The following is an 18,761-nucleotide window of genomic DNA, read 5'->3' on the forward strand; positions in this document are numbered from 1 at the left end:
AGATATTGCATAGGAATCTTGAAACAAATTGTCTTGTATTACTGTGAAAGGTCGCTTGAACTCAATGAACAACTTTACAATGAATGGTAGTCTTTATCATTAAAAATCCCAACCCTTTCTTACTTCAAAAGATGAAGTATTTATACAAATTATAAACTAAAATATCTGGATAAAAATCCCAAAATATTTTTACAAATATCCTAAACTATTTTAAATGTAGGAAATTAAAAACTAATGCATCTACTTGGCACTATAATTATGGATTTATGTTGACAAAGAAGAGAAATTCGAATTTGATTGCAACTCTTAGTTGATGAGGTGGCTAACTGTCTTTGAGCATTTTCCTCCCAAAATTATGCAAAACAGGGTCCATTAATCCCTTTGTATATCTCAATCCGAGATATCTATGTGAAATTTGAGAGATTTTATTTTAGATAAATGTCTTCCTAAGATAAAACTCTCTCAGATTCCCAAAATTCAGCTCCATCTATTCCCCATATTCTCTGCAAAAGGGTGACCCAAACAGGACTTTGCACAGTCCAAAAAATAGGTTGAAAAGATGTAAATATATCTCTAATTTTGTAATATATGTGTAAAATATGAAGTAGTTTATTATACCTTAGCATATTAGGAACACAAACCTCCTCCGGTTTCTCAAGAGTCATCTCTGATTGGCCACACTATGTTCTACAATAGTATGACTAAATAGGAAAATTTGGGAAAATATGTCTGCAAAGCTTCATTTGTATATCCCAAACCATAATAACTATTAGAAACTGAGAGAGTTTTTTGTACACAAGAATGTTGGCAGAAAAAACCTCTTTTAGTTTCTAAAAATTCACACTCATTGGTTTGGAAACCATGTTTGAAATCAATGTGGCGTATAGGAAAAAGCATAGTTTCAACTAATCATGATACAGTTGAATGACGTGAATGTGGGAGGTGACATGGCAATCCAGAAATGGAGGCTAACATAACCAGGAGTGCATGGGAAAGATGGTGGGAATGGAGAGCGGTAAGAAGGAAGGTGGTAAGTAGTTTTTAAAGGGGGGTCGGATTGATAGGTTGTATCGTGAGGGGGGGTTGCAAAACTTAGAGGGGAAGACACGTAGCGTGGGACCGATGGGGTAAAATTTCCTTTTCATACCCCCCTGGTGGTAAAGCTAGGCTGGAGAAGGGGGGATGAAAAGGATTGTGAGCCATCGATTTATGGAGCAAGAGAATAGAGGAGCAGGAAAGATGCAACTATAACCCCATGTGACAAAATCCCTTTTTTTCATTTTCAACCTTACAATAAAATCAAACTATAGTACCAAGGCCTTTATTACAGTTTTATTTAATCACATTTAAATGATGTGGTTAATTTAATCTAAAAATACTTAATTATCCTCTAATGCTGCAATTCGTATTGCAAGCATATTTTTTTTATTTTTCTTAAGATTTTGACCTTTTTTGGAAATAATTTACAATATCGAATATTATTTACAACATTTGAAATATAATATTCACTGTCAAGTGACCCTATAATAATTATAGGACCCTAACGGTACTAGCATGAAAAGGTAATAGTTAATATTTTTATATAACTAAATTGGGTGATGTGACATGACATAGTAAGCCTCGATTGCAACAAGGTAAAAAGGGTAAAAGAAAGGAATTGGATAAGAATTCCTTTGGATATGTTTGGAAACCCTAATTCCAAACGAATGAGTGCTTTGCATACATGAATTCTTTTTAACCTTAATCTTGTATGAAATTATAAGGATATGTGTTAGACTCAGGAATATGTACTTGACAGGTATATTAGCTAGCCTCTAGTTAGAGGTCGATCTGTCAAGGAAATTGGAGTCCCTTGAGAGATGGCATGGATGTGTTCGGTTGCAAGAAACATGCTTGGCACAACAAGATAAGGTAACTGGTGTATTTTATGTTTATTTATGCACTAAAAGTTGTGTTTTTATTGAAGTATGATGCAAGGTATTGCATGGAAAATGAGACTTCCATGTAGTCGTGAAGAAGCCTCAGCTTGGGCTTTCCCTTGGAGGCTTTGGGAACCATGGGGATTGAGTCATGGTGTTGTTTCTAGTCTTGTGCTTTTTGTAATTTGTGATTTGTTGTGCTTGATTATGCCTTTGTTTACATCTGGTGTATGTCCATACCGCTTTGTTTGTGGTGTTCTATTGTTATTGGTTTTCTCTTGCTTCCTTCTTGGTACTTCCTTTTATGTTTTGAGAGTATTGGGAATAGGTTGGGAAAAGAGGAAAGTTAGTGGAGCTCAGGGAGAGCTTAATGAAATCCAGTAGTAAATGTAAGACTCAGATGAAGTTGGTACATGTATAAGGGCAGTTGAAGGAAAGAGCATGACAGCTATTTGGATTGGTTGGGTCCATCGGCGCAAATGGACAATGGAAGGAAAATCATGAAAAAAGTAATCAGGAAAGGTAAAGTAAAGATTCCTTAGCTATGTTGGGAATAATTGTTCTCAATGTTGTGCATGATGTGAATAGATAAAGGGAGTTCTCTTAACCTTGACCTTATGATATGGAGTAGTTTTCTTGTGATCATGATTACGTTGATATCTATATATATATATATATGTATGTATGTATGTATGTATGTATGTATGTATGTATGTATGTATGTATGTCATTTCTGACAGGGTCATCATGGATCATGATTATTTTAGGCTAATATTTATATGTATATATGTATATATGTATCTATGTATCTATGTATCTATGTCACTATATGACAGGGTTGTCAAGGATCATTCTTGTGGAGGAATCATTGCTTATGCAGGTGAATGGCATGAAGAGCTTCCTGGTCATATGAGGTATCAATTGTGAAGAGGAGGCCTAAAAAATCTATGTGGGCAGTATCATGTGAGTTGATATTATGTGATTGTATTGTGTCTATGTTATGGATAGGCTAGACCGAGGGATACATTAGCGAAATGAAAGCAGTGCAATTAGTGACATGCTAGGACAAGCATGTATAAGATACTGGAAGCAAGGTTGCTTGGTATAGACAATGTGGTTTTCAGTGTGTGGTAAAATTGTTGTGCATATGTTGTATATGTTGTACATGTTACATATGTGATGTTTTGTGCATGCAATGTTGTGTATATATAGTGTGTGTACATGTTGTTTATGCAATGTTATGTGCAGGGTGGTACAAATAGTGTTGTGTGAATATTGCATATGCAGTGTTGGGTATAGATGGTGCTATGTACATGATGGATATGTGGTGATGTGTACATATTGTATTGTGTGCATGATGGATATAACGTGTTGTGTGCATATGGTTTTGTGTGCATGTTGGATATGTAGTGTTGTGTGCATAAGGTGTTATGTACATGTTGTTTATGCAGTGCTATGTACATATGGTGTTGTGTGCATGATTGTACATGTGGTGTTGTGTGCATGTGGTGTTGCGTACATGTTGTACATATAGTGCTGTGTGCAGGGGGTGTTGTGTCATAGGGGCTTCACTGGGGGAGAAATACCATACCACGTGGGTTCATAATGGGGGATATTTTTTGAGGAAAAAATGTCATAATATATTCAGGGATATATAGGAGGAAGAGGGCTTTTATATTGGAAGGTATAAAAAATGGAGCCCAAAGCTAATAAAAAAATATGAAGGGGTATAAAAAAATGTTTATGAAAAAATGGATACCTACAATATCTAGTGAAAGTAGGGTTTCTAAATTGGAAAGGTGTATTGGGTTCATATTGGTAGGGGGTTAAATAATGTGAATTTTAGAGGTATTTTCTAATATGTAATCAAATTAAGGGTATTTTTTAATATTCCATGAATGCATATGATATGTTAGATGTTCATTGAGTGAAGCCCCAATGTGTTGTGTACATGTAGTGTATATGGTATTGTGTACATGTTGTGTCGTGTCCATGTCGTGCATGTGGTTTTTTGTACATCTAGCATTGTGTACACGTTGTACAGGTGGTACAATGTACATGTGGCATTGTGTACACATTGTGCAGGTGGTTTTGTGCACGCATTGTGGAAGTGGTGGTTTGTACAGGTGGTATTGTGTACATGTTGTACATGTGGTATTGTGTGCATGTCATACATGTTGTGTTTTGGGCATGCGGTACTATGTATGTGCATTTTGTAGTCATGGTATTGTGACATGTGTATTCGTTATGTTGTACTCAGTGTACACATATGTATTATGTGGGGTTTTACATCGGGTATAGATGTATGTATTATGTTGTATGTCAGGTGTAGGTGTATGTATTGTGTGGTGTTGTACACTGGTTGTAGGCACATATATTGTGTTGTGTTGTACACTGGGTGTAGGTGTATGTATTGTGTTGTAGTGTACCTATAGTGTAGGCACATGCATTATGTTGTGTTGTACATTAGGTGTAGTTGTATGTGTTGTGTGTCAAGTGTAGATGCATGTATTGCATGGTGTTGTATGTTGTGTTTGGTTGTATGTGTGTGATGCACACACTGTGTATGTGCACATGGTTGAGGAGAAACCATTGGGTGTTTTTCAGGTGTGGCAACCGAGCTGGTGTGTGTACATAATAAGGACAAAGGTAGAAGATAAGGATTGATTAAAGACTAAGTATCAGTATTTTATTTTAGTTTTATTATGCATGAAATTTATGATTTTGGTCTATTATGATTACATGTGACCTATGATTCTGGTTTATGATGGTTACATGTGATTTATGATTTTTATCTATGATGGATGTGATTTGACCTAACTTGAGTTGATATGTTTATGCATGATGATTTGTTAAAATATGCTATTTTGGCTTGTTTTGTTAGGAAGTAAACAGGATTGCAAGTGTACCTTATTGATGAGCTACCATTGAGGTATGACTTGAATTTATTTCAATTTATTTGAATCTAATGGAACTTTTGTGCTTGGTACAAGAAAACATGAATATGACCAGTTGGGTGGTTGAAATCAACTACAAGAATTAGCAATAGAGAAAGGAATTAGAACAAGCAACAATATGTTGGTAAAGTACTTTAGGAGCAGGGCCATTATCGGACACTGGTACCCAATAAAGTCTAATGATTTCCATGACCATGCTTTGACTATTATGATGGTTTTAAGGCAAGTATATACATTTGTTTCTGTATCTTCTTATGCAAGGAAGCCTTTCCAAGGGATGGACTTCCTGGGATGGGATGATGGGATTTCTTGAGGGACTGTGTAGCAGAGAAGGGACGGTCAGGGATGGATTTATTTGGTCATTAGAATTGCGAGATGGAATCAAATGCACATTGGGACCGCGCTCTAGAACAATGAGCCTGTAGTTGTTCGATGAGAGGACAAATGGTGCTGGACCTTGGATGCAGTTTTTCTTTGGTAGTAGATTCTGGAATTCCTAGCAAGGAGGTGAATCCTAGTATTACCTTGAGGGTGGAGGTGTGAGCCATTAGATTCCCTTGTTGTGGATGAAAGCATCGTATCCTTTTATTTGTTGGTTGAGAAAATGTGCATATGTGTATATGTGTGTATTATTGCAAATATTGTATCGAGTTGGATTTATAAAGCTCCATAGGTAGTATGATTATTTTATAGTAAGCATGTCTTTCGGATTAATCACATCAGTATTATTTGGTAATATAAAAGACATTTTAAGCTCTCGTAGAAATTAAAGGATTGGGTTGTAAAGCTCTGCAACTTCATGCGCTAGGGTTTTCTTCTTCAGCGATGGCGCCGACTTGTTGCATGTCTCGCTGCACTCTTTCCTGTCGACTGTGTGAGCATTCGCTCCTGTCCTGCTGAACCAGTGACATGGAGCCATCGCAGGGGGAGGCTCACCAAGCCCCCCCCACTCGTAACACCTCTGCAGCCCAAACAAAAGCTACTGACACGAATCGAGCCCCCTCTGGCAATGCTCAGAGCGCGGATACGAACAGCGACCCCACGGGCACTGCTGAACGCCTGCAACACACCAGGCAAGATTCAGAAACGCTACCAGACAAAAGCATAGATCCAGAAGGCAATACGACCTCTCCCAAAGTCACTTCTACCACCTGCCGGCCGATTGCTGCAGAACGGCCCAAGATTGATCTACCCAGCCAGCGGATCAATACCCAAATCCAGTACATGCGAGATCATGCACTGATTGGTAAATTCGTGGGCTTTTGGCCCACTGAGAAGGCACTGCATGGATGGGTCAAGACCAAGTGGAAGCCGAAAGGCCAAGTCACGCTCCAACTCGGTCCCAAAGGGTTCTTCACAGCCATCTTCAATTGCCTGGAGGACAAAAATCGGGTCATGGACGAAGGCCCCTACTTCTTCAACTCTTCCGAACTATATCTTCGTGAATGGATTGAAAGATTCAACCCGGACACTGAGGATTTTAACTGGGCACCGGTCTGGATCAGGTTGTATTCCCTGCCCTTGGAATACTGGGACGAAGAATCTCTCAAAGACATTGGAAACGGTCTTGGATAATTCATAAAAATGGCGGAGGAGACCAAGCTCAAATGCTACACTTCCTACGCTCGCATCTGCGTCTTCATGCACTTAGCCAGTGCCCTGCCAGATTCGATAAGTCTCTACCATGATGACTTTGAATGGGTTCAACCCATCGATTATGAACATGTGCCTTTTAGATGCAGAAAATGCCATACCCATGGTCACCTCTTTCGAGATTGCCCCTTGAATGCCCCTCCCAGCAATCCCTCTGCCACCTCCTCCGCCTCGGACGCGGAGGGCTTCACCAAAGTCCAAAACCGACGCCGCCACACCAAGAAAACCCCTGCATCTAACCCTAATGGCCCTTCACAGAATCCTAAGCCACCTCACTCTCACAACCGCTATGAAATCCTAGCCAACACTGATTCAAACGCCCAGCTTGAGCAAACCTCCTCTCAACCCCCACCGAATGCTGAGCCTGGATCCAGCGCTGCCCCTGCTGGTCACATGGAAGTTGATACAACTGCGGCAGATGCAGGACAAAGCAGTCTCATTGAGGAAGAAGCGGAAATGGTGGACATTGGAGACCTAGACATATTTACCCTGGAGCAAGCTTGCAGAAAAAGGGAATATGATCAGATCTCAGAAAAACAAATTGAGAACCTCACGATGGCACTCTCACGCGCGCAGCAACATCAGAAAACCCTGGGCATTCAGCAAGGCAGCCCTTGGGATGGCAAAAAATTGTTTAAAGAATCCAAGAAAAGAGGTCGGAAGACTGATTTGCAAAGAACTATCCTCGTTGGGGAAATGCTCATGGAATCTGGTAGGTATCCAAAACTTACCAAGTTCTTCTCACCTCGTGAAAGCAGTACCCAATGAAACTTGTCTCATGGAATATAAGGGGACTCAATGGCCCCTCCAAACTTCGTATGATCAAGAACCTGATAAATATGGAAAGACCCCAAGTCTTATTCCTCCAAGAAACTAAATGCAACAGCCTCACTCTAGGCCCCATTCTCTCAAAAGCCTGGCGGGGTTGTCAATCTGTGGCAGTCGACGCCTCTGGAGCTTTTGGAGGTCTAGCAATTGTCTGGGATCCTCACACTGTATCTATAAGCGATGCTCATGCAGCACACAACTTAATTCAAGTTTCTTTCCACATCCTTGGCACCAACTTGCATGGCCATCTCTCCAATGCCTATTTTCCCCAAGATGTTAGTAGGAAAATAACATTGCTGGAAACTATTGAGCTTCTCAATTCCAACAGATCTCATCCTCTCTGGATTTTAGGAGGGGACTTCAACATGATAACCTATCTCGAAGAAAAAAGAGGCGGCAGGGCAAAGATGGATTCGGACAGCACTCACTTCAAAGAGTTCATACAACGAAACTGGTTAATTGATCTCCCCTTTGCAAACGGCACTCATACCTGGAACAATAAGCGATCTGGGTCACAGCAAATCGCTTCCAAATTAGATCACTTTCTCTTCTCCGACAATGCAATTCACATTGGGGGCGACTTTCAGACTTCCATCCTGCCTCACTCTGGCTCGGATCACTGGCCCATCTGCCTCCAATGGTCCAGACCAGGAGACTGCGTCAAAAGACCTTTCCGATTCGAAGCTTTTTGGCTTACACATCCAAGATTCAGGGAAATGGTACACTCAGCTTGGAAAGCCTTCATTCCGCCATCAGGATCCAAAATGTACCAGTTTCAGCAACGCCTCAAAGATTTGAAGGCACGCATTAAGGATTGGAACCATTCTACTTTCGGCAACATCTTCCAATAGCAAAAAATCATCGAGTAGGAAATGGCGGAGTTACAGCGCCAAATCATCCTAGAAGGGCGCAATGAAGCCACCACACAGAAAGAGCAAAGCCTGTTCACACAATTAGAGGAAAGGAGGCAGCAAGAAGAAATTTACTGGAAGTAGAAATCTAGAATCAGATGGCTGAAAGAGGGGGAGAGGGACACTAAGTTCTTTCATCGATCCACTGTTCAGCGTCGAATGGGCAACCACATCGGCTTTCTCATAAATCAATCTAGAGAGAGACTGGAGGATCATCAAGCCATAGAGGGGGAACTAGTCAACCATTTCAAATCAGTTCTACGGGAAGACAACGCTGATCGGCAACCAGCCATCACTAGAATTCTTCAACACATGCCCAAACTGATCACGGAGGACCACAATCAGCTCCTTCTTCGCCCGGTCACACTCCTGGAAGTGGAGCAAGCAGTGGCTCAAAACAAAGCAGATAAAGCACCAGGACCAGATGGGTTCACCTCCAATATCTTCCACCACTTCTGGGAACTTATAAAAAATGATGTTTGGCATCTTGTGGAGGAATCCAGATCCATGCACTGGATCCTATCGTCGCTCAATGCCACCTTCATCACCCTAGTCCCTAAAGAAGACCAGGCGGCTACTCCCGACAAATTTCACCCTATTGCCCTCTGCAATGTCATATACAAAATCATCTCGAAGGTCATCGCCAACAGACTCAAGCCGCTGCTCCCCATGCTCATATCCCCAGAGCAAACTGGATACGTCGAGGGCCGCCAAATTCTTGATGGCATAATCCTCACTCATGAAGTCATCCACTCGCTGAAGCAACACAAAAAGCCAGGTATGCTTTTAAAAAACGATATTTCCAAGGCTTTCGATAAATTAAATTGGAACTATATTCATCAAATGTTAGCTGCCTATGGCTTCAGCCCCACTTGGATCAGATGGGTCATGAGCCTTATATCTTCCTCCTTCTTCTCTGTTCTTGTAAATGGCATTCCCTCCCCTCCCCTCTCCCCCTCCCGGGGTATCCGGCAAGGAGATCCCCTCTCCCCCTTTCTCTTCGTTCTCATGGCCGAAGGCCTCAGTCGCTGCATCTCCCATGCTCTTCACACCCAGCGCCTCCGAGGCATTGCAGTCCATGGAGCCACTCCTATCACCCATCAGCAGTTTGTTGACGATAATATGCTTTTTGGTCATCCTACGGCCCAGGAAGCCCTCACCCTCAAAGGATTGCTTGATCTTTTCGCTGAAGCCTCAGGCATGAATGTTAACGCCTCAAAATCACAAATCTTTTTCTTCAATACTGCCATACCTATCCAAAACCGTATTGCCAGAATCCTCAATTTTTCCATTGCAAAGCTTCCTGATAAATACCTGGGAGCACCCCTGACTGACTCTGCTCTCAAGCACTCGGCCTGGCAAAATCTACTCTGCAAGCTCGAGGCCAGACTCTCTTCCTGGACCTATCGCGCTCTCAACCTTCCCAGCAGACTCATCCTGGTCAAGGCGATTCTTCAAACCATGCCCCTATATCTCTTCTCTGTGCTTGCAGCCCCCAAGTGGGTCCTTAAGCAGATCAGAGCTCTCCAACGACAATTCCTGTGGGGAGCTTCAGGACATAGCAGGAAATGGGCGTTAGTGAAGTGGACTACGATTTGCAAACCCAAGAGTGCAAGATGCCTTGGCCTGCGCGATCCCCAGCACAGTAATGCATTGATGGGAGCTAAGATATGGTGGCGCTGGCTAACTTCACCTCAACGCCCATGGACCCAGCTCTGGACTGCCAAATATGTGAATCATCGCCTTCCGTCTGAGCTAATCCGCCTCTCTGCAGTCGACACAGGATCACAAATCTGGAATGCAGCCAAGCAACTCCGTCACCTAATCCAAGAGCACAGTTTTTGGGTGGTTTGAAATGGCCACACAGCCCGATTCTGGACTGATTCCTGGCAACAGGAACCTAATCTGCTTTCTATCATCGAACCGCCCCTACAACCTGATCAGATCCACACTATTGCAGCTCCTATCTATTTCTTCTGGGAGGAAGACCCTACACATGGATACTGACGCTGGAAATTGGCAGCTTCATGCCTGAATAATCAGCAGGATCAGTCGGTCTCAGCTCTGGACGCAACATTGAATAGCAGAAAGATCAGATTCTCAAACAAACAGGACATCCTTCGCTGGGGCCACTCATCAAAAGGGGAGTTCACCACTAAGGAGGCTTATGCTATTCTAACTCAGAATCAGGATCCTTCTGACCCTATTTGGAAAGAGCTCTGGTCATCCCCTACATGGCCGAAAGTCTCCACATTCCTCTGGCTGCTTTGTCACAAAAAGATACTCACTTGGGACAATCTTCTCAAAAGAGGATTTGTTGGACCCTCAAGATGCCCCAACTGCAACAGCCTAGAGGAAAACATCACTCATCTCATGATCCATTGCCCTCTGGCGGCCTTCTTATGGGAGAACATAAGCGCGTATTGCAGAAGAGATGGTAGGAGCTCAGGAGACTTAAACACTATCCTTCGCAACTGGCCCCCGGCGCCCTACAACAGCACCATCCTCAACACCCTATGGAAACTCATTCCCGGAATCACTCTTTGGACCATATGGAAGGAGAGAAATAAAAGGATCTTCAAAGACTAGTCCACCCCGCAAGAGATCTTATGGAACAACCTATGCAGCAATCTTCAAGAGACCCTAGCCCTTCAAAAATGGAAGCGGGAGGACCTTCCGACTCTCCCTATCGAACAACAAATTTGGAATAGATGGCACTTCAATCTCCATGTTGACCTCACCCCCACAGGTAGCCGGGATCCCCAGATGGACACACCCGACTCTTGGATCCCTCCTCCAGCTGGCTTTTTAAAGCTCAACTTTGATGGGGCATCCAAAGGTAATCCGGGGGAAGCAGGATTTGGAGGGATCTTTAGGGACCACAATGGCAGTCCAGCGCTCATCTTCTATGGCTCTATAGGGTGGGATACCAATAACTCTGCGGAGCTTGAAGGTCTGTGGCAGGGTATACAGCTAGCCCAAAGGTACAACTTTTTCCCTCTTGAAATAGAGGGTGATTCTCAAATCCTAATTAATATGGCCCAGAAACTCCTCTCCGGCTCCCCTCCTTCTCGGGTGGCCAATAGTTGGAGATTGATGGCCAGGCTTGAACTCATAGCAGGCTGGTTGCATGATAGGCGAGCTATTTGCTTCAGGCACACCAAGCGCGCAGGCAATAAGGTTGCAGACCTTCTGGCAAACTTAGGCATTGGGAGCCCCCAGACTCTCACTGAAGGACCTCTCTCCAATATTCATGACAGCAAACTTCATCAAGAATGCACTTTGTTGGTGCAACAGGACTACAATCTCCCAGCTGCGGGTGATTAAGGGCATCCAGAGGGATGTAATGCCACAGGAGAGCACGTGGCCAAGCATACGGCTGTATTTACTTCCCACAGCCATGATCTCTGTGGAAATCCACCACCCCATGCAGCATTTAAGCTGGTGGGATAGTCGAGGATACGATCCTCCCTTCATGAATGCATGTCTTTGCTCCAAGTTCATTCGGTTTTTCAATTCCCCTCTCCGTCTGGTCGCTTGGCCTCTCTGCAACACCCTCCGGAGCTTCATGTCTAGGCAGATCAAGCCTCTCAATTTCAGATGCCCTAAGGAAGCCTCCTCACCCAGCTTCCACACTCAGGTTGGCCAACGCTGTCCGCTCACCTGCTGCCTCGATTTATCTCCTAGCCTGCACTTTACCCACAATCCTTTCTGTTCTGGTTTGGTGGCCACCTCGTCTGAACTCTGGGATACTCTGCCTCCTCGCTTCCTGTCTGGTCCCACCCTTGACCTTTGTCCCACTATGCCTAGACTGCGGCATAGGCTTCGATGCCGTCGGGGTAGCGCGCGAGCTTCCTCTGCCAGAAGATGGCGCTCTCATTCTGACTCCTCGGCGTCGTCTTCCTCTGCTGCCAGCTTCGAGCAGCCTCGAGAGGGTCGCCACTCTAGCCCAATGCACAGACGCAGATCCCTCGCCTCACTCAGACCCTGCTCCGGTTCCTCCAGGCCTCCTGCAGACTCTCGCCCTGTCGCGCCCCTTCACAATCCTTCCACCGCCATTTTCCATTATCAAAGCAGTGCCAACAAGCCTCTGATCATCGCCACGGTCACTGTTTCTTTCAAAGAGGTCACCGAGACCACTCCTGCCCCTCCGCCTTCATCCCATCCGAATAATGAGCCTGCGTCCTCTCCCTCTCTGCACTCCATTCTCCCTGCAGGTTTTGTTGCTGCGTGCAAAGGAGGAGAAGGCTGTTCCACCAACCCTCAGGCTGAAGGTTCCCAGGCGGGCGTTCAAGATGCTGAACCAGCTGCAATTCCGAGCAACCCAACCCACACAGATGAAAGCGCGGGATGGTGCAGGATAGAAGAAGAACAGTCCTCAGGCGACTACGGCCTCTAGTTGATCTACAGGTCCAAGTAATCCTGCTAGGACTCTTTGACTTTTTGGCATGTACTGTTGTTTTAGTTCTCAGGCACAAACCTAGAATGAGTCGGTTTCCCCTCGTGGGCGACTTTGTTTTTTGTTTAATACTGATATGCTAAAGCTGGTTTCCTCGGAAGAGGCAGCTCTCAAACAATGCTCGAGCTGGTTTCCCGCACAGGGCAGCTCAATCTTTGATATTTTGCTGACAGTTTGCCTATTGCAGGCCATGATAGCTTTGTACCATATGTTTCCATAATAGAATTAGACTTACTTAGAAAAAAAAAATATAAAAGACATTTTCAACCAAATAATGTGGTTCATCCTCAGGACAAAGGTGAAAAAATCCATAGATCCTAATGAATAAATAGCAAGGATGCATCAGAGTCCAAAATTAGCCATTAGGAAATTATTTTTTTTAATTAATGTATTTTTTATTTTTTATTTCAATTAAAAACTAACTGTTATAAACTAGTTGTTAATTTTTTATATAGATATTTAATGATTTATTAATAATATTAAAGTTATTATAGATATATATATATATATATATATATATATATATATATATATATATATATATATATAACCCAATAAGGAAATATTTATTAACAATACTAAATTATAACATATAACCAATTTTTATTTATAGTAAAATAAAAAACATATTAATAACCCTATTTCTATTTCATAAATAAATAAATAAAATAGAAATATTTATTATTATTTATTATAATAACCATATAATAATTTATTTACTAATAATAATATAAAAAAATTATAAATAATTATATATGAATTATTGATTTTAATAACCATTTTTATTTATAAGTTAGCTAGAGTCAAATAAAAATCAAATTAATAATACCTTAAATACATGCTTACTACATTATGGATCACAAAAGCCTAAGATCTAACAGTATGACTATTTGCTGAGTGAAGAAAATGTGCATGAGTATATGTTATTTTTATTGTAAATACAATAATGAGCTATGTTATAAAGCTCCAGTAAATTATATGTTTGTCATGTTTTAGCAGATGGTCATTGTAAATATTGCAACGAGTTGTGTTATAAAGCTCCATGGGTAGTATGTTTGGTTTTCAGCAGTCTTATTGGTTATAGGTCTCATTGAACACCGAGGACGGTGTTCCCCCAAGGGGGAGGGTTCTGTAATAGCCCTGATTAAAAATCCAAGTAAAAATATATAAGGCCATGGTCATGGGACACATATTCTAATTTGAATGGTGGCCAAAACATCCTAGTGGATGTTCATTTCGGTTATTATGGCTAAAGGAAATGGCAAAGGCTTTGAAAAGGAAAATGTAATTTTTGGCACATTTATTTATGAAAATAATGGAAATTAGGAGAAAATGAAGGTGAGAGGTCATATGTTGTATGTGAGGAGGAAAATGAAGGAAAATAATGGAAATTGAAGAAAATAGAGGCCTCATTAATAAAAATGCTTCTAAGGATCAGTTGGTAAGAATTTTTTTAGTTCAATTTTGGAGCTCTCTAATTATTCTCTCTCTCTTATACTCTTGGATACTTTTCTTGGAGCACTCTTGGAGGGTATGGTACACATTGATTTTTGGAGCAAGAAGGCAAAGGACGAGAAGGAAAGTGCAAGAGGACATTGGGATCAACAACTACAATGGGTTTTCGTTGTAGGTACCGAGATGCATGTATCTTTTCCTCACTAGTTTTGGCATGCATGGCATATGCATGTGGTTTATTGGTCATGATCTGTCATTGGCATGGAGGATGGTTGGGATTGACAATGGATTTGCCTAGCTTTTCCATTTCATGGATAGCCATGGTGATTGTGGATTTATTTCCTAGTTTTGTTTTGGTTGCTTCTCATGTTTCCTTAGCTTGGGTTGAGTTACTAGTCCTAGAAACCCTAGTTGGAAGAACACTCTAGAAGCCCTCTAACAGCTTGGGTTGAGTTACTAGTCCTAGAAGCCTTGGTTGGACAAAATCTCTTGAAGCCCTTGGTCGGTATAGTTACTAGTCCTGGAAGCACTGGTTGGACAAACACTCTGGAAGCCTAGAATAAGTTGTGGATTGAGTTACTAGTACTTGAAGCCTTATTTGGACAAATGCTCTAGACCCCTGGAAGGCTTGGATAGAGACCAATCTAATGATGGCTTTGTGATGTCCAACCCTGAGGTGGAATCATTGTTTGATCGATTAAGGTGGATGGCTGAAGAGAGATTTGGCTTATCCATTCTATGGTTGGGTGGAACATGGAAGTCCCATCCCGATTTTGGATTTTACATCATCAATATGAGGTTATTCTTCTTGTATTTCTATGAGTATTATACTAGTTTATGTGTGGATTATATGGTTGTGATTTCCTTGGTATTTATGTTTCTAATATGTTGGTTATGTATTTGTTTTATAACAGTGGCTATGCATGGCTATCATTATGTTTTTACTACTAAATGAATGAAAAATGTATCTATGACCTAATAGATGATAATGCAACAAATGATATGAGGGAACAATGGTTATCACTGATTCTCATATAAGTATGGGATCCCTATTCCTAATTCTATTTTTTACACTTGTATATTACATATTTTTTATATGTTTGTCATGGCTATTAGGGGTATAGTCAAGGTCTTGTTCAAGTAGTAGTATTTATACTATCATTTCCCTGTTATCTTACTGTTCTGAAGGTGTCATTCAAATTTTGGAAATGAACTGGGCTTTGGGCCTAAAAAAATTGGCTCAAATAGCGGGGACGCAGGCACAACACTGAGCAAAATAGTCCTTAGACACTAGAATTTTTTTTCATGAGAGCATCTAGAGCCTCCCGGACACCGGAATTTTTTTTCATGACAACATCTAGAGCCTACTGGATGCTAGCATGCCTATAGCATGGGAGCGTATGGGTGTGAATTGTACCAAAATCTTAGTGGCACCCAAGGGTTGGTTGGAGGAAAGGTTGGGATCATTCCTGAGGGTAGTAGTGCTAATGTTGAAGGTCTATATGGTGTGTTTCTGTCGATTCCACTTCCTTAACGTGACTTAGGAGGTTGAGTCATATCATAGTAACTTCTCATCACATGTTTACCTTGGTTCACTGGTTACTTGAGTAGATGTGGGAGGAGGGTGTTACAGAGTTATATCAGAGCATGTTTCACCCCTCAGACTAGATGGGCGATGTGTCGGTCATGCATTCATGTTGGTTGTATATGTGTTCCTTATGCGTGTAGTCCATGTGATTGTTGCATTTGCATGGTGTTGATCATGGTTCTAGTGATGTCTCCATGTGAAGGTCTATGTTGTTGTTGTGGGATGTGTTGTCTTAAGTGTATGGTTGTATATGCATTTTTTATGCATGTCGGTGTTTATATGCATGTGTTGTCATGGTGAGGGTTGTTGTGCATGAGGTGACTGTATGCAATTAGGTCATCATGATGTTACTGGTATGTTATGGTGCTAATGAGTTGGTTGAGATAGAGAAGGAGATGCAAATTACTAAAGTGAAGTTGCAACATTGGACCTCAAGGCAAGAGAATGTCGTCATACATGTTTGTATGTTGGGCATGCAAGTATATGGGTTAAGTATTGTTATATGAATTATGGTTATATGTATGCCTTTCATTTTGTTGTTGTTATGATTACAGGTATGATAGATGCTAAGTTATTAGTGTAATCATATGCACATGTGTAGGATAGTCATGAATGATAGTATCTCATGGTTCTATGCTTTGTTATTTTTTATTTTATGTTAGATAACTTGATGATTATGATATATGTTGTTGATGAGTATGTTATATGTTAACTTATTGTTGTTATATGGTAGTTAGCTTGATGATTAGGTTATATGTTGTTGATTAACATGATATATAAGTTGTTGTTGTTATATGATAGTTATCTGATGATTAGGTTATATTTTGTTGATGAGCATGATATATAACTTGTTGTTGTTATATGATAGTAACTTGATGATTACGGTTATTACATTAAAATCTTGATGTTATATGTGTCATACTAAGTTGGATTGGTCTATGTGAATGGTTAGGGTTATGACATTTATGTATGAGTTACTATGTCATGATATTATGTCATACTAATCTAGACTAATTGTGAAGATGTGACTATTATGTATGAACGACAAATGTTTATGGGCATATGATGTGAACATGTTAGTTAGTTACCGCTATGGATATCATGATCTTATTTGCGCTTGAGCTTATGTGTTGTGAAGTTATATCATGCTAACTAGATTTATTGTGTAAACAAGATCGCCTCCCCTAAGATACATAAGGTATGAACTTGCTTATGTCATCTACTTTGTGTTTGAATGTTTGATTATGATGTCTATTTTATGCCTGTTAGGTCATCTAGTTGATTTATTTAAAATGGTACGTTTGCAAGTTGGTTGAATGTTTGATGGATTGCATAATATGAGTATGTGGTTCAATGATCTTGTTTTAATATTATTGTACTAATACATATGCGTTGAGGGAGTTGATATGTACTTGAGTGTAGTAGGTGACAGTTGAGGTATTATGTCTAAAGATTATTTGTTGAATATGTATTATGATATGATTGTTAGTCTTGGTAAAGGTTGATTTCAAATTGATAGATATGATTGTCTTGATATTTGGAACATGTAGTTGACATGTGTAAATAGTTGCGGGAACCATGCTTGGTATTAGCATGACAAGGTAATAGTTAATGTGTTTATATAAGTAATAGTTGGGTGATGTGACAACACATAGTAAGCCTCAATTGCAACAAGGTAAAAAGGGTAAAAGAAAGGAATTGGACAAGAATTCCTTTGGCTATGTTTGGAAACCCTAATTCCAAATGAATGAGTGATTTTCATACAGGAAGTCTTCATAACCTTAATCTTGTATGACATTATGTGGATATGTTCTAGACTCGTGAACATGTACTTGACAGGTATATTAGCTAGCCTCTATATACAAGTGGATCTATCAAGGGAATTGGAGTCCCTTGAAATATGGCATGGATGTGTTTAGTTTCAAGAAACATGCTTAGCATAACAAGATAAGGTAACTAGTGTATTGTTATGTGCATTTATGCATTGCCAAGTGACCTGTTTATGTAAGTATGATGCAAGTGATTGCATGGAAAAGGAGACTGCCATGAAATCGTGAAGAAGGACCAGCTTGGACTTTCCCTTGGAGGCTTTAGGAACCACGGGGATTGAGTCATGGTGTTTGTTTCTAGTCTTGTTCTTTTGGTATTTTGTGATTTTTTGTGCTTGATTGTAGCTTTTTTTATGTCTAGTGTATGGCCATACCACTTTGTTTTTGGTGTAATATTTCTATTGGTTTTCTCTTTCTTTCTTCATGGTAGTGCCTCCTATGTTTTGAGAGTCTTGGGAATTGGTTGGGAAAATAGGAAAGTTAGTGAAGCTCTAGGAGAGCTGAATGAAATCCAGTAGGAAATGTAAGACTCGGATGAAGCTGGTGCATGTATAAGGGCAGTTGAAGGTAAGAGCATGATAGCTAGTTGAATTGGATGGTTCCATGAGTATAAATGGATGATGGTAGGATAGTCATGAGAAAGTAATCAAGAAAGCTAAAGTAAATATGCATTGGCTATGTTGGGAATATTATTCTCAATGTTGTGCATGTTACAAATAGATAAATGGAGTTATCTTAACCTTGACCTTATGATATCTCGTAATTATCTTGTGATCACGATTATGTTGATGTCTATATATATGTATACATGTATGTATGTATGTATGTCATGTACGACATGGTCATCATGGATCATGATTATTTTACACTAATATTTATATGTATACATGTATGTATGTATGTATCTATGTTATGTCTGACAGGGTCATCATGGATTATGATTGTTTTAGGCTAATATCTATATGTATATATCTATGTATGTATGTCATTTTCTCATGGGATCATGATTGTTTTGTGCTAATGTTTATATATATATGTATGTATCTATGTATCTACGTCATTGTCTAATAGGGTTTTCAGGGATCATTATTGTGGAGGAATGATCTCTTATGAAGGTGAATGGCATGAAGAAGTTCTTGGTCTTATGAGGAATCAATTGGGA

At 40.6% G+C, this 18,761-nt stretch overlaps 1 protein-coding gene across 1 annotated transcript; it reads left to right on the forward strand.

Annotated features, from left to right (window-relative positions):
- Positions 1-7,368: 7,368 nt before the first annotated feature.
- LOC149139437 (uncharacterized) lies at positions 7,369-8,208 on the forward strand. The gene has a single exon (XM_089450718.1). It carries the CDS (start codon positions 7,369-7,371, stop codon positions 8,206-8,208), a length of 840 nt encoding a protein of 279 aa, XP_089306844.1.
- The last annotated feature ends 10,553 nt before the right edge of the window (positions 8,209-18,761 follow it).

The sequence above is a fragment of the Pinus tabuliformis genome, chromosome X (assembly GCF_031772625.1).
Source record: "Pinus tabuliformis cultivar Carrire ecotype Pingquan chromosome X, CPIR1, whole genome shotgun sequence".
In the NCBI taxonomy this organism is placed as follows: domain Eukaryota; kingdom Viridiplantae; phylum Streptophyta; class Pinopsida; order Pinales; family Pinaceae; genus Pinus; species Pinus tabuliformis.

What these genes read in the sequence shown, in the direction of transcription:
- LOC149139437 (XM_089450718.1), top strand. Translation starts at nt 7,369, where the DNA reads ATGGAAAGACCCCAAGTCTTATTCCTCCAAGAAACTAAATGCAACAGC.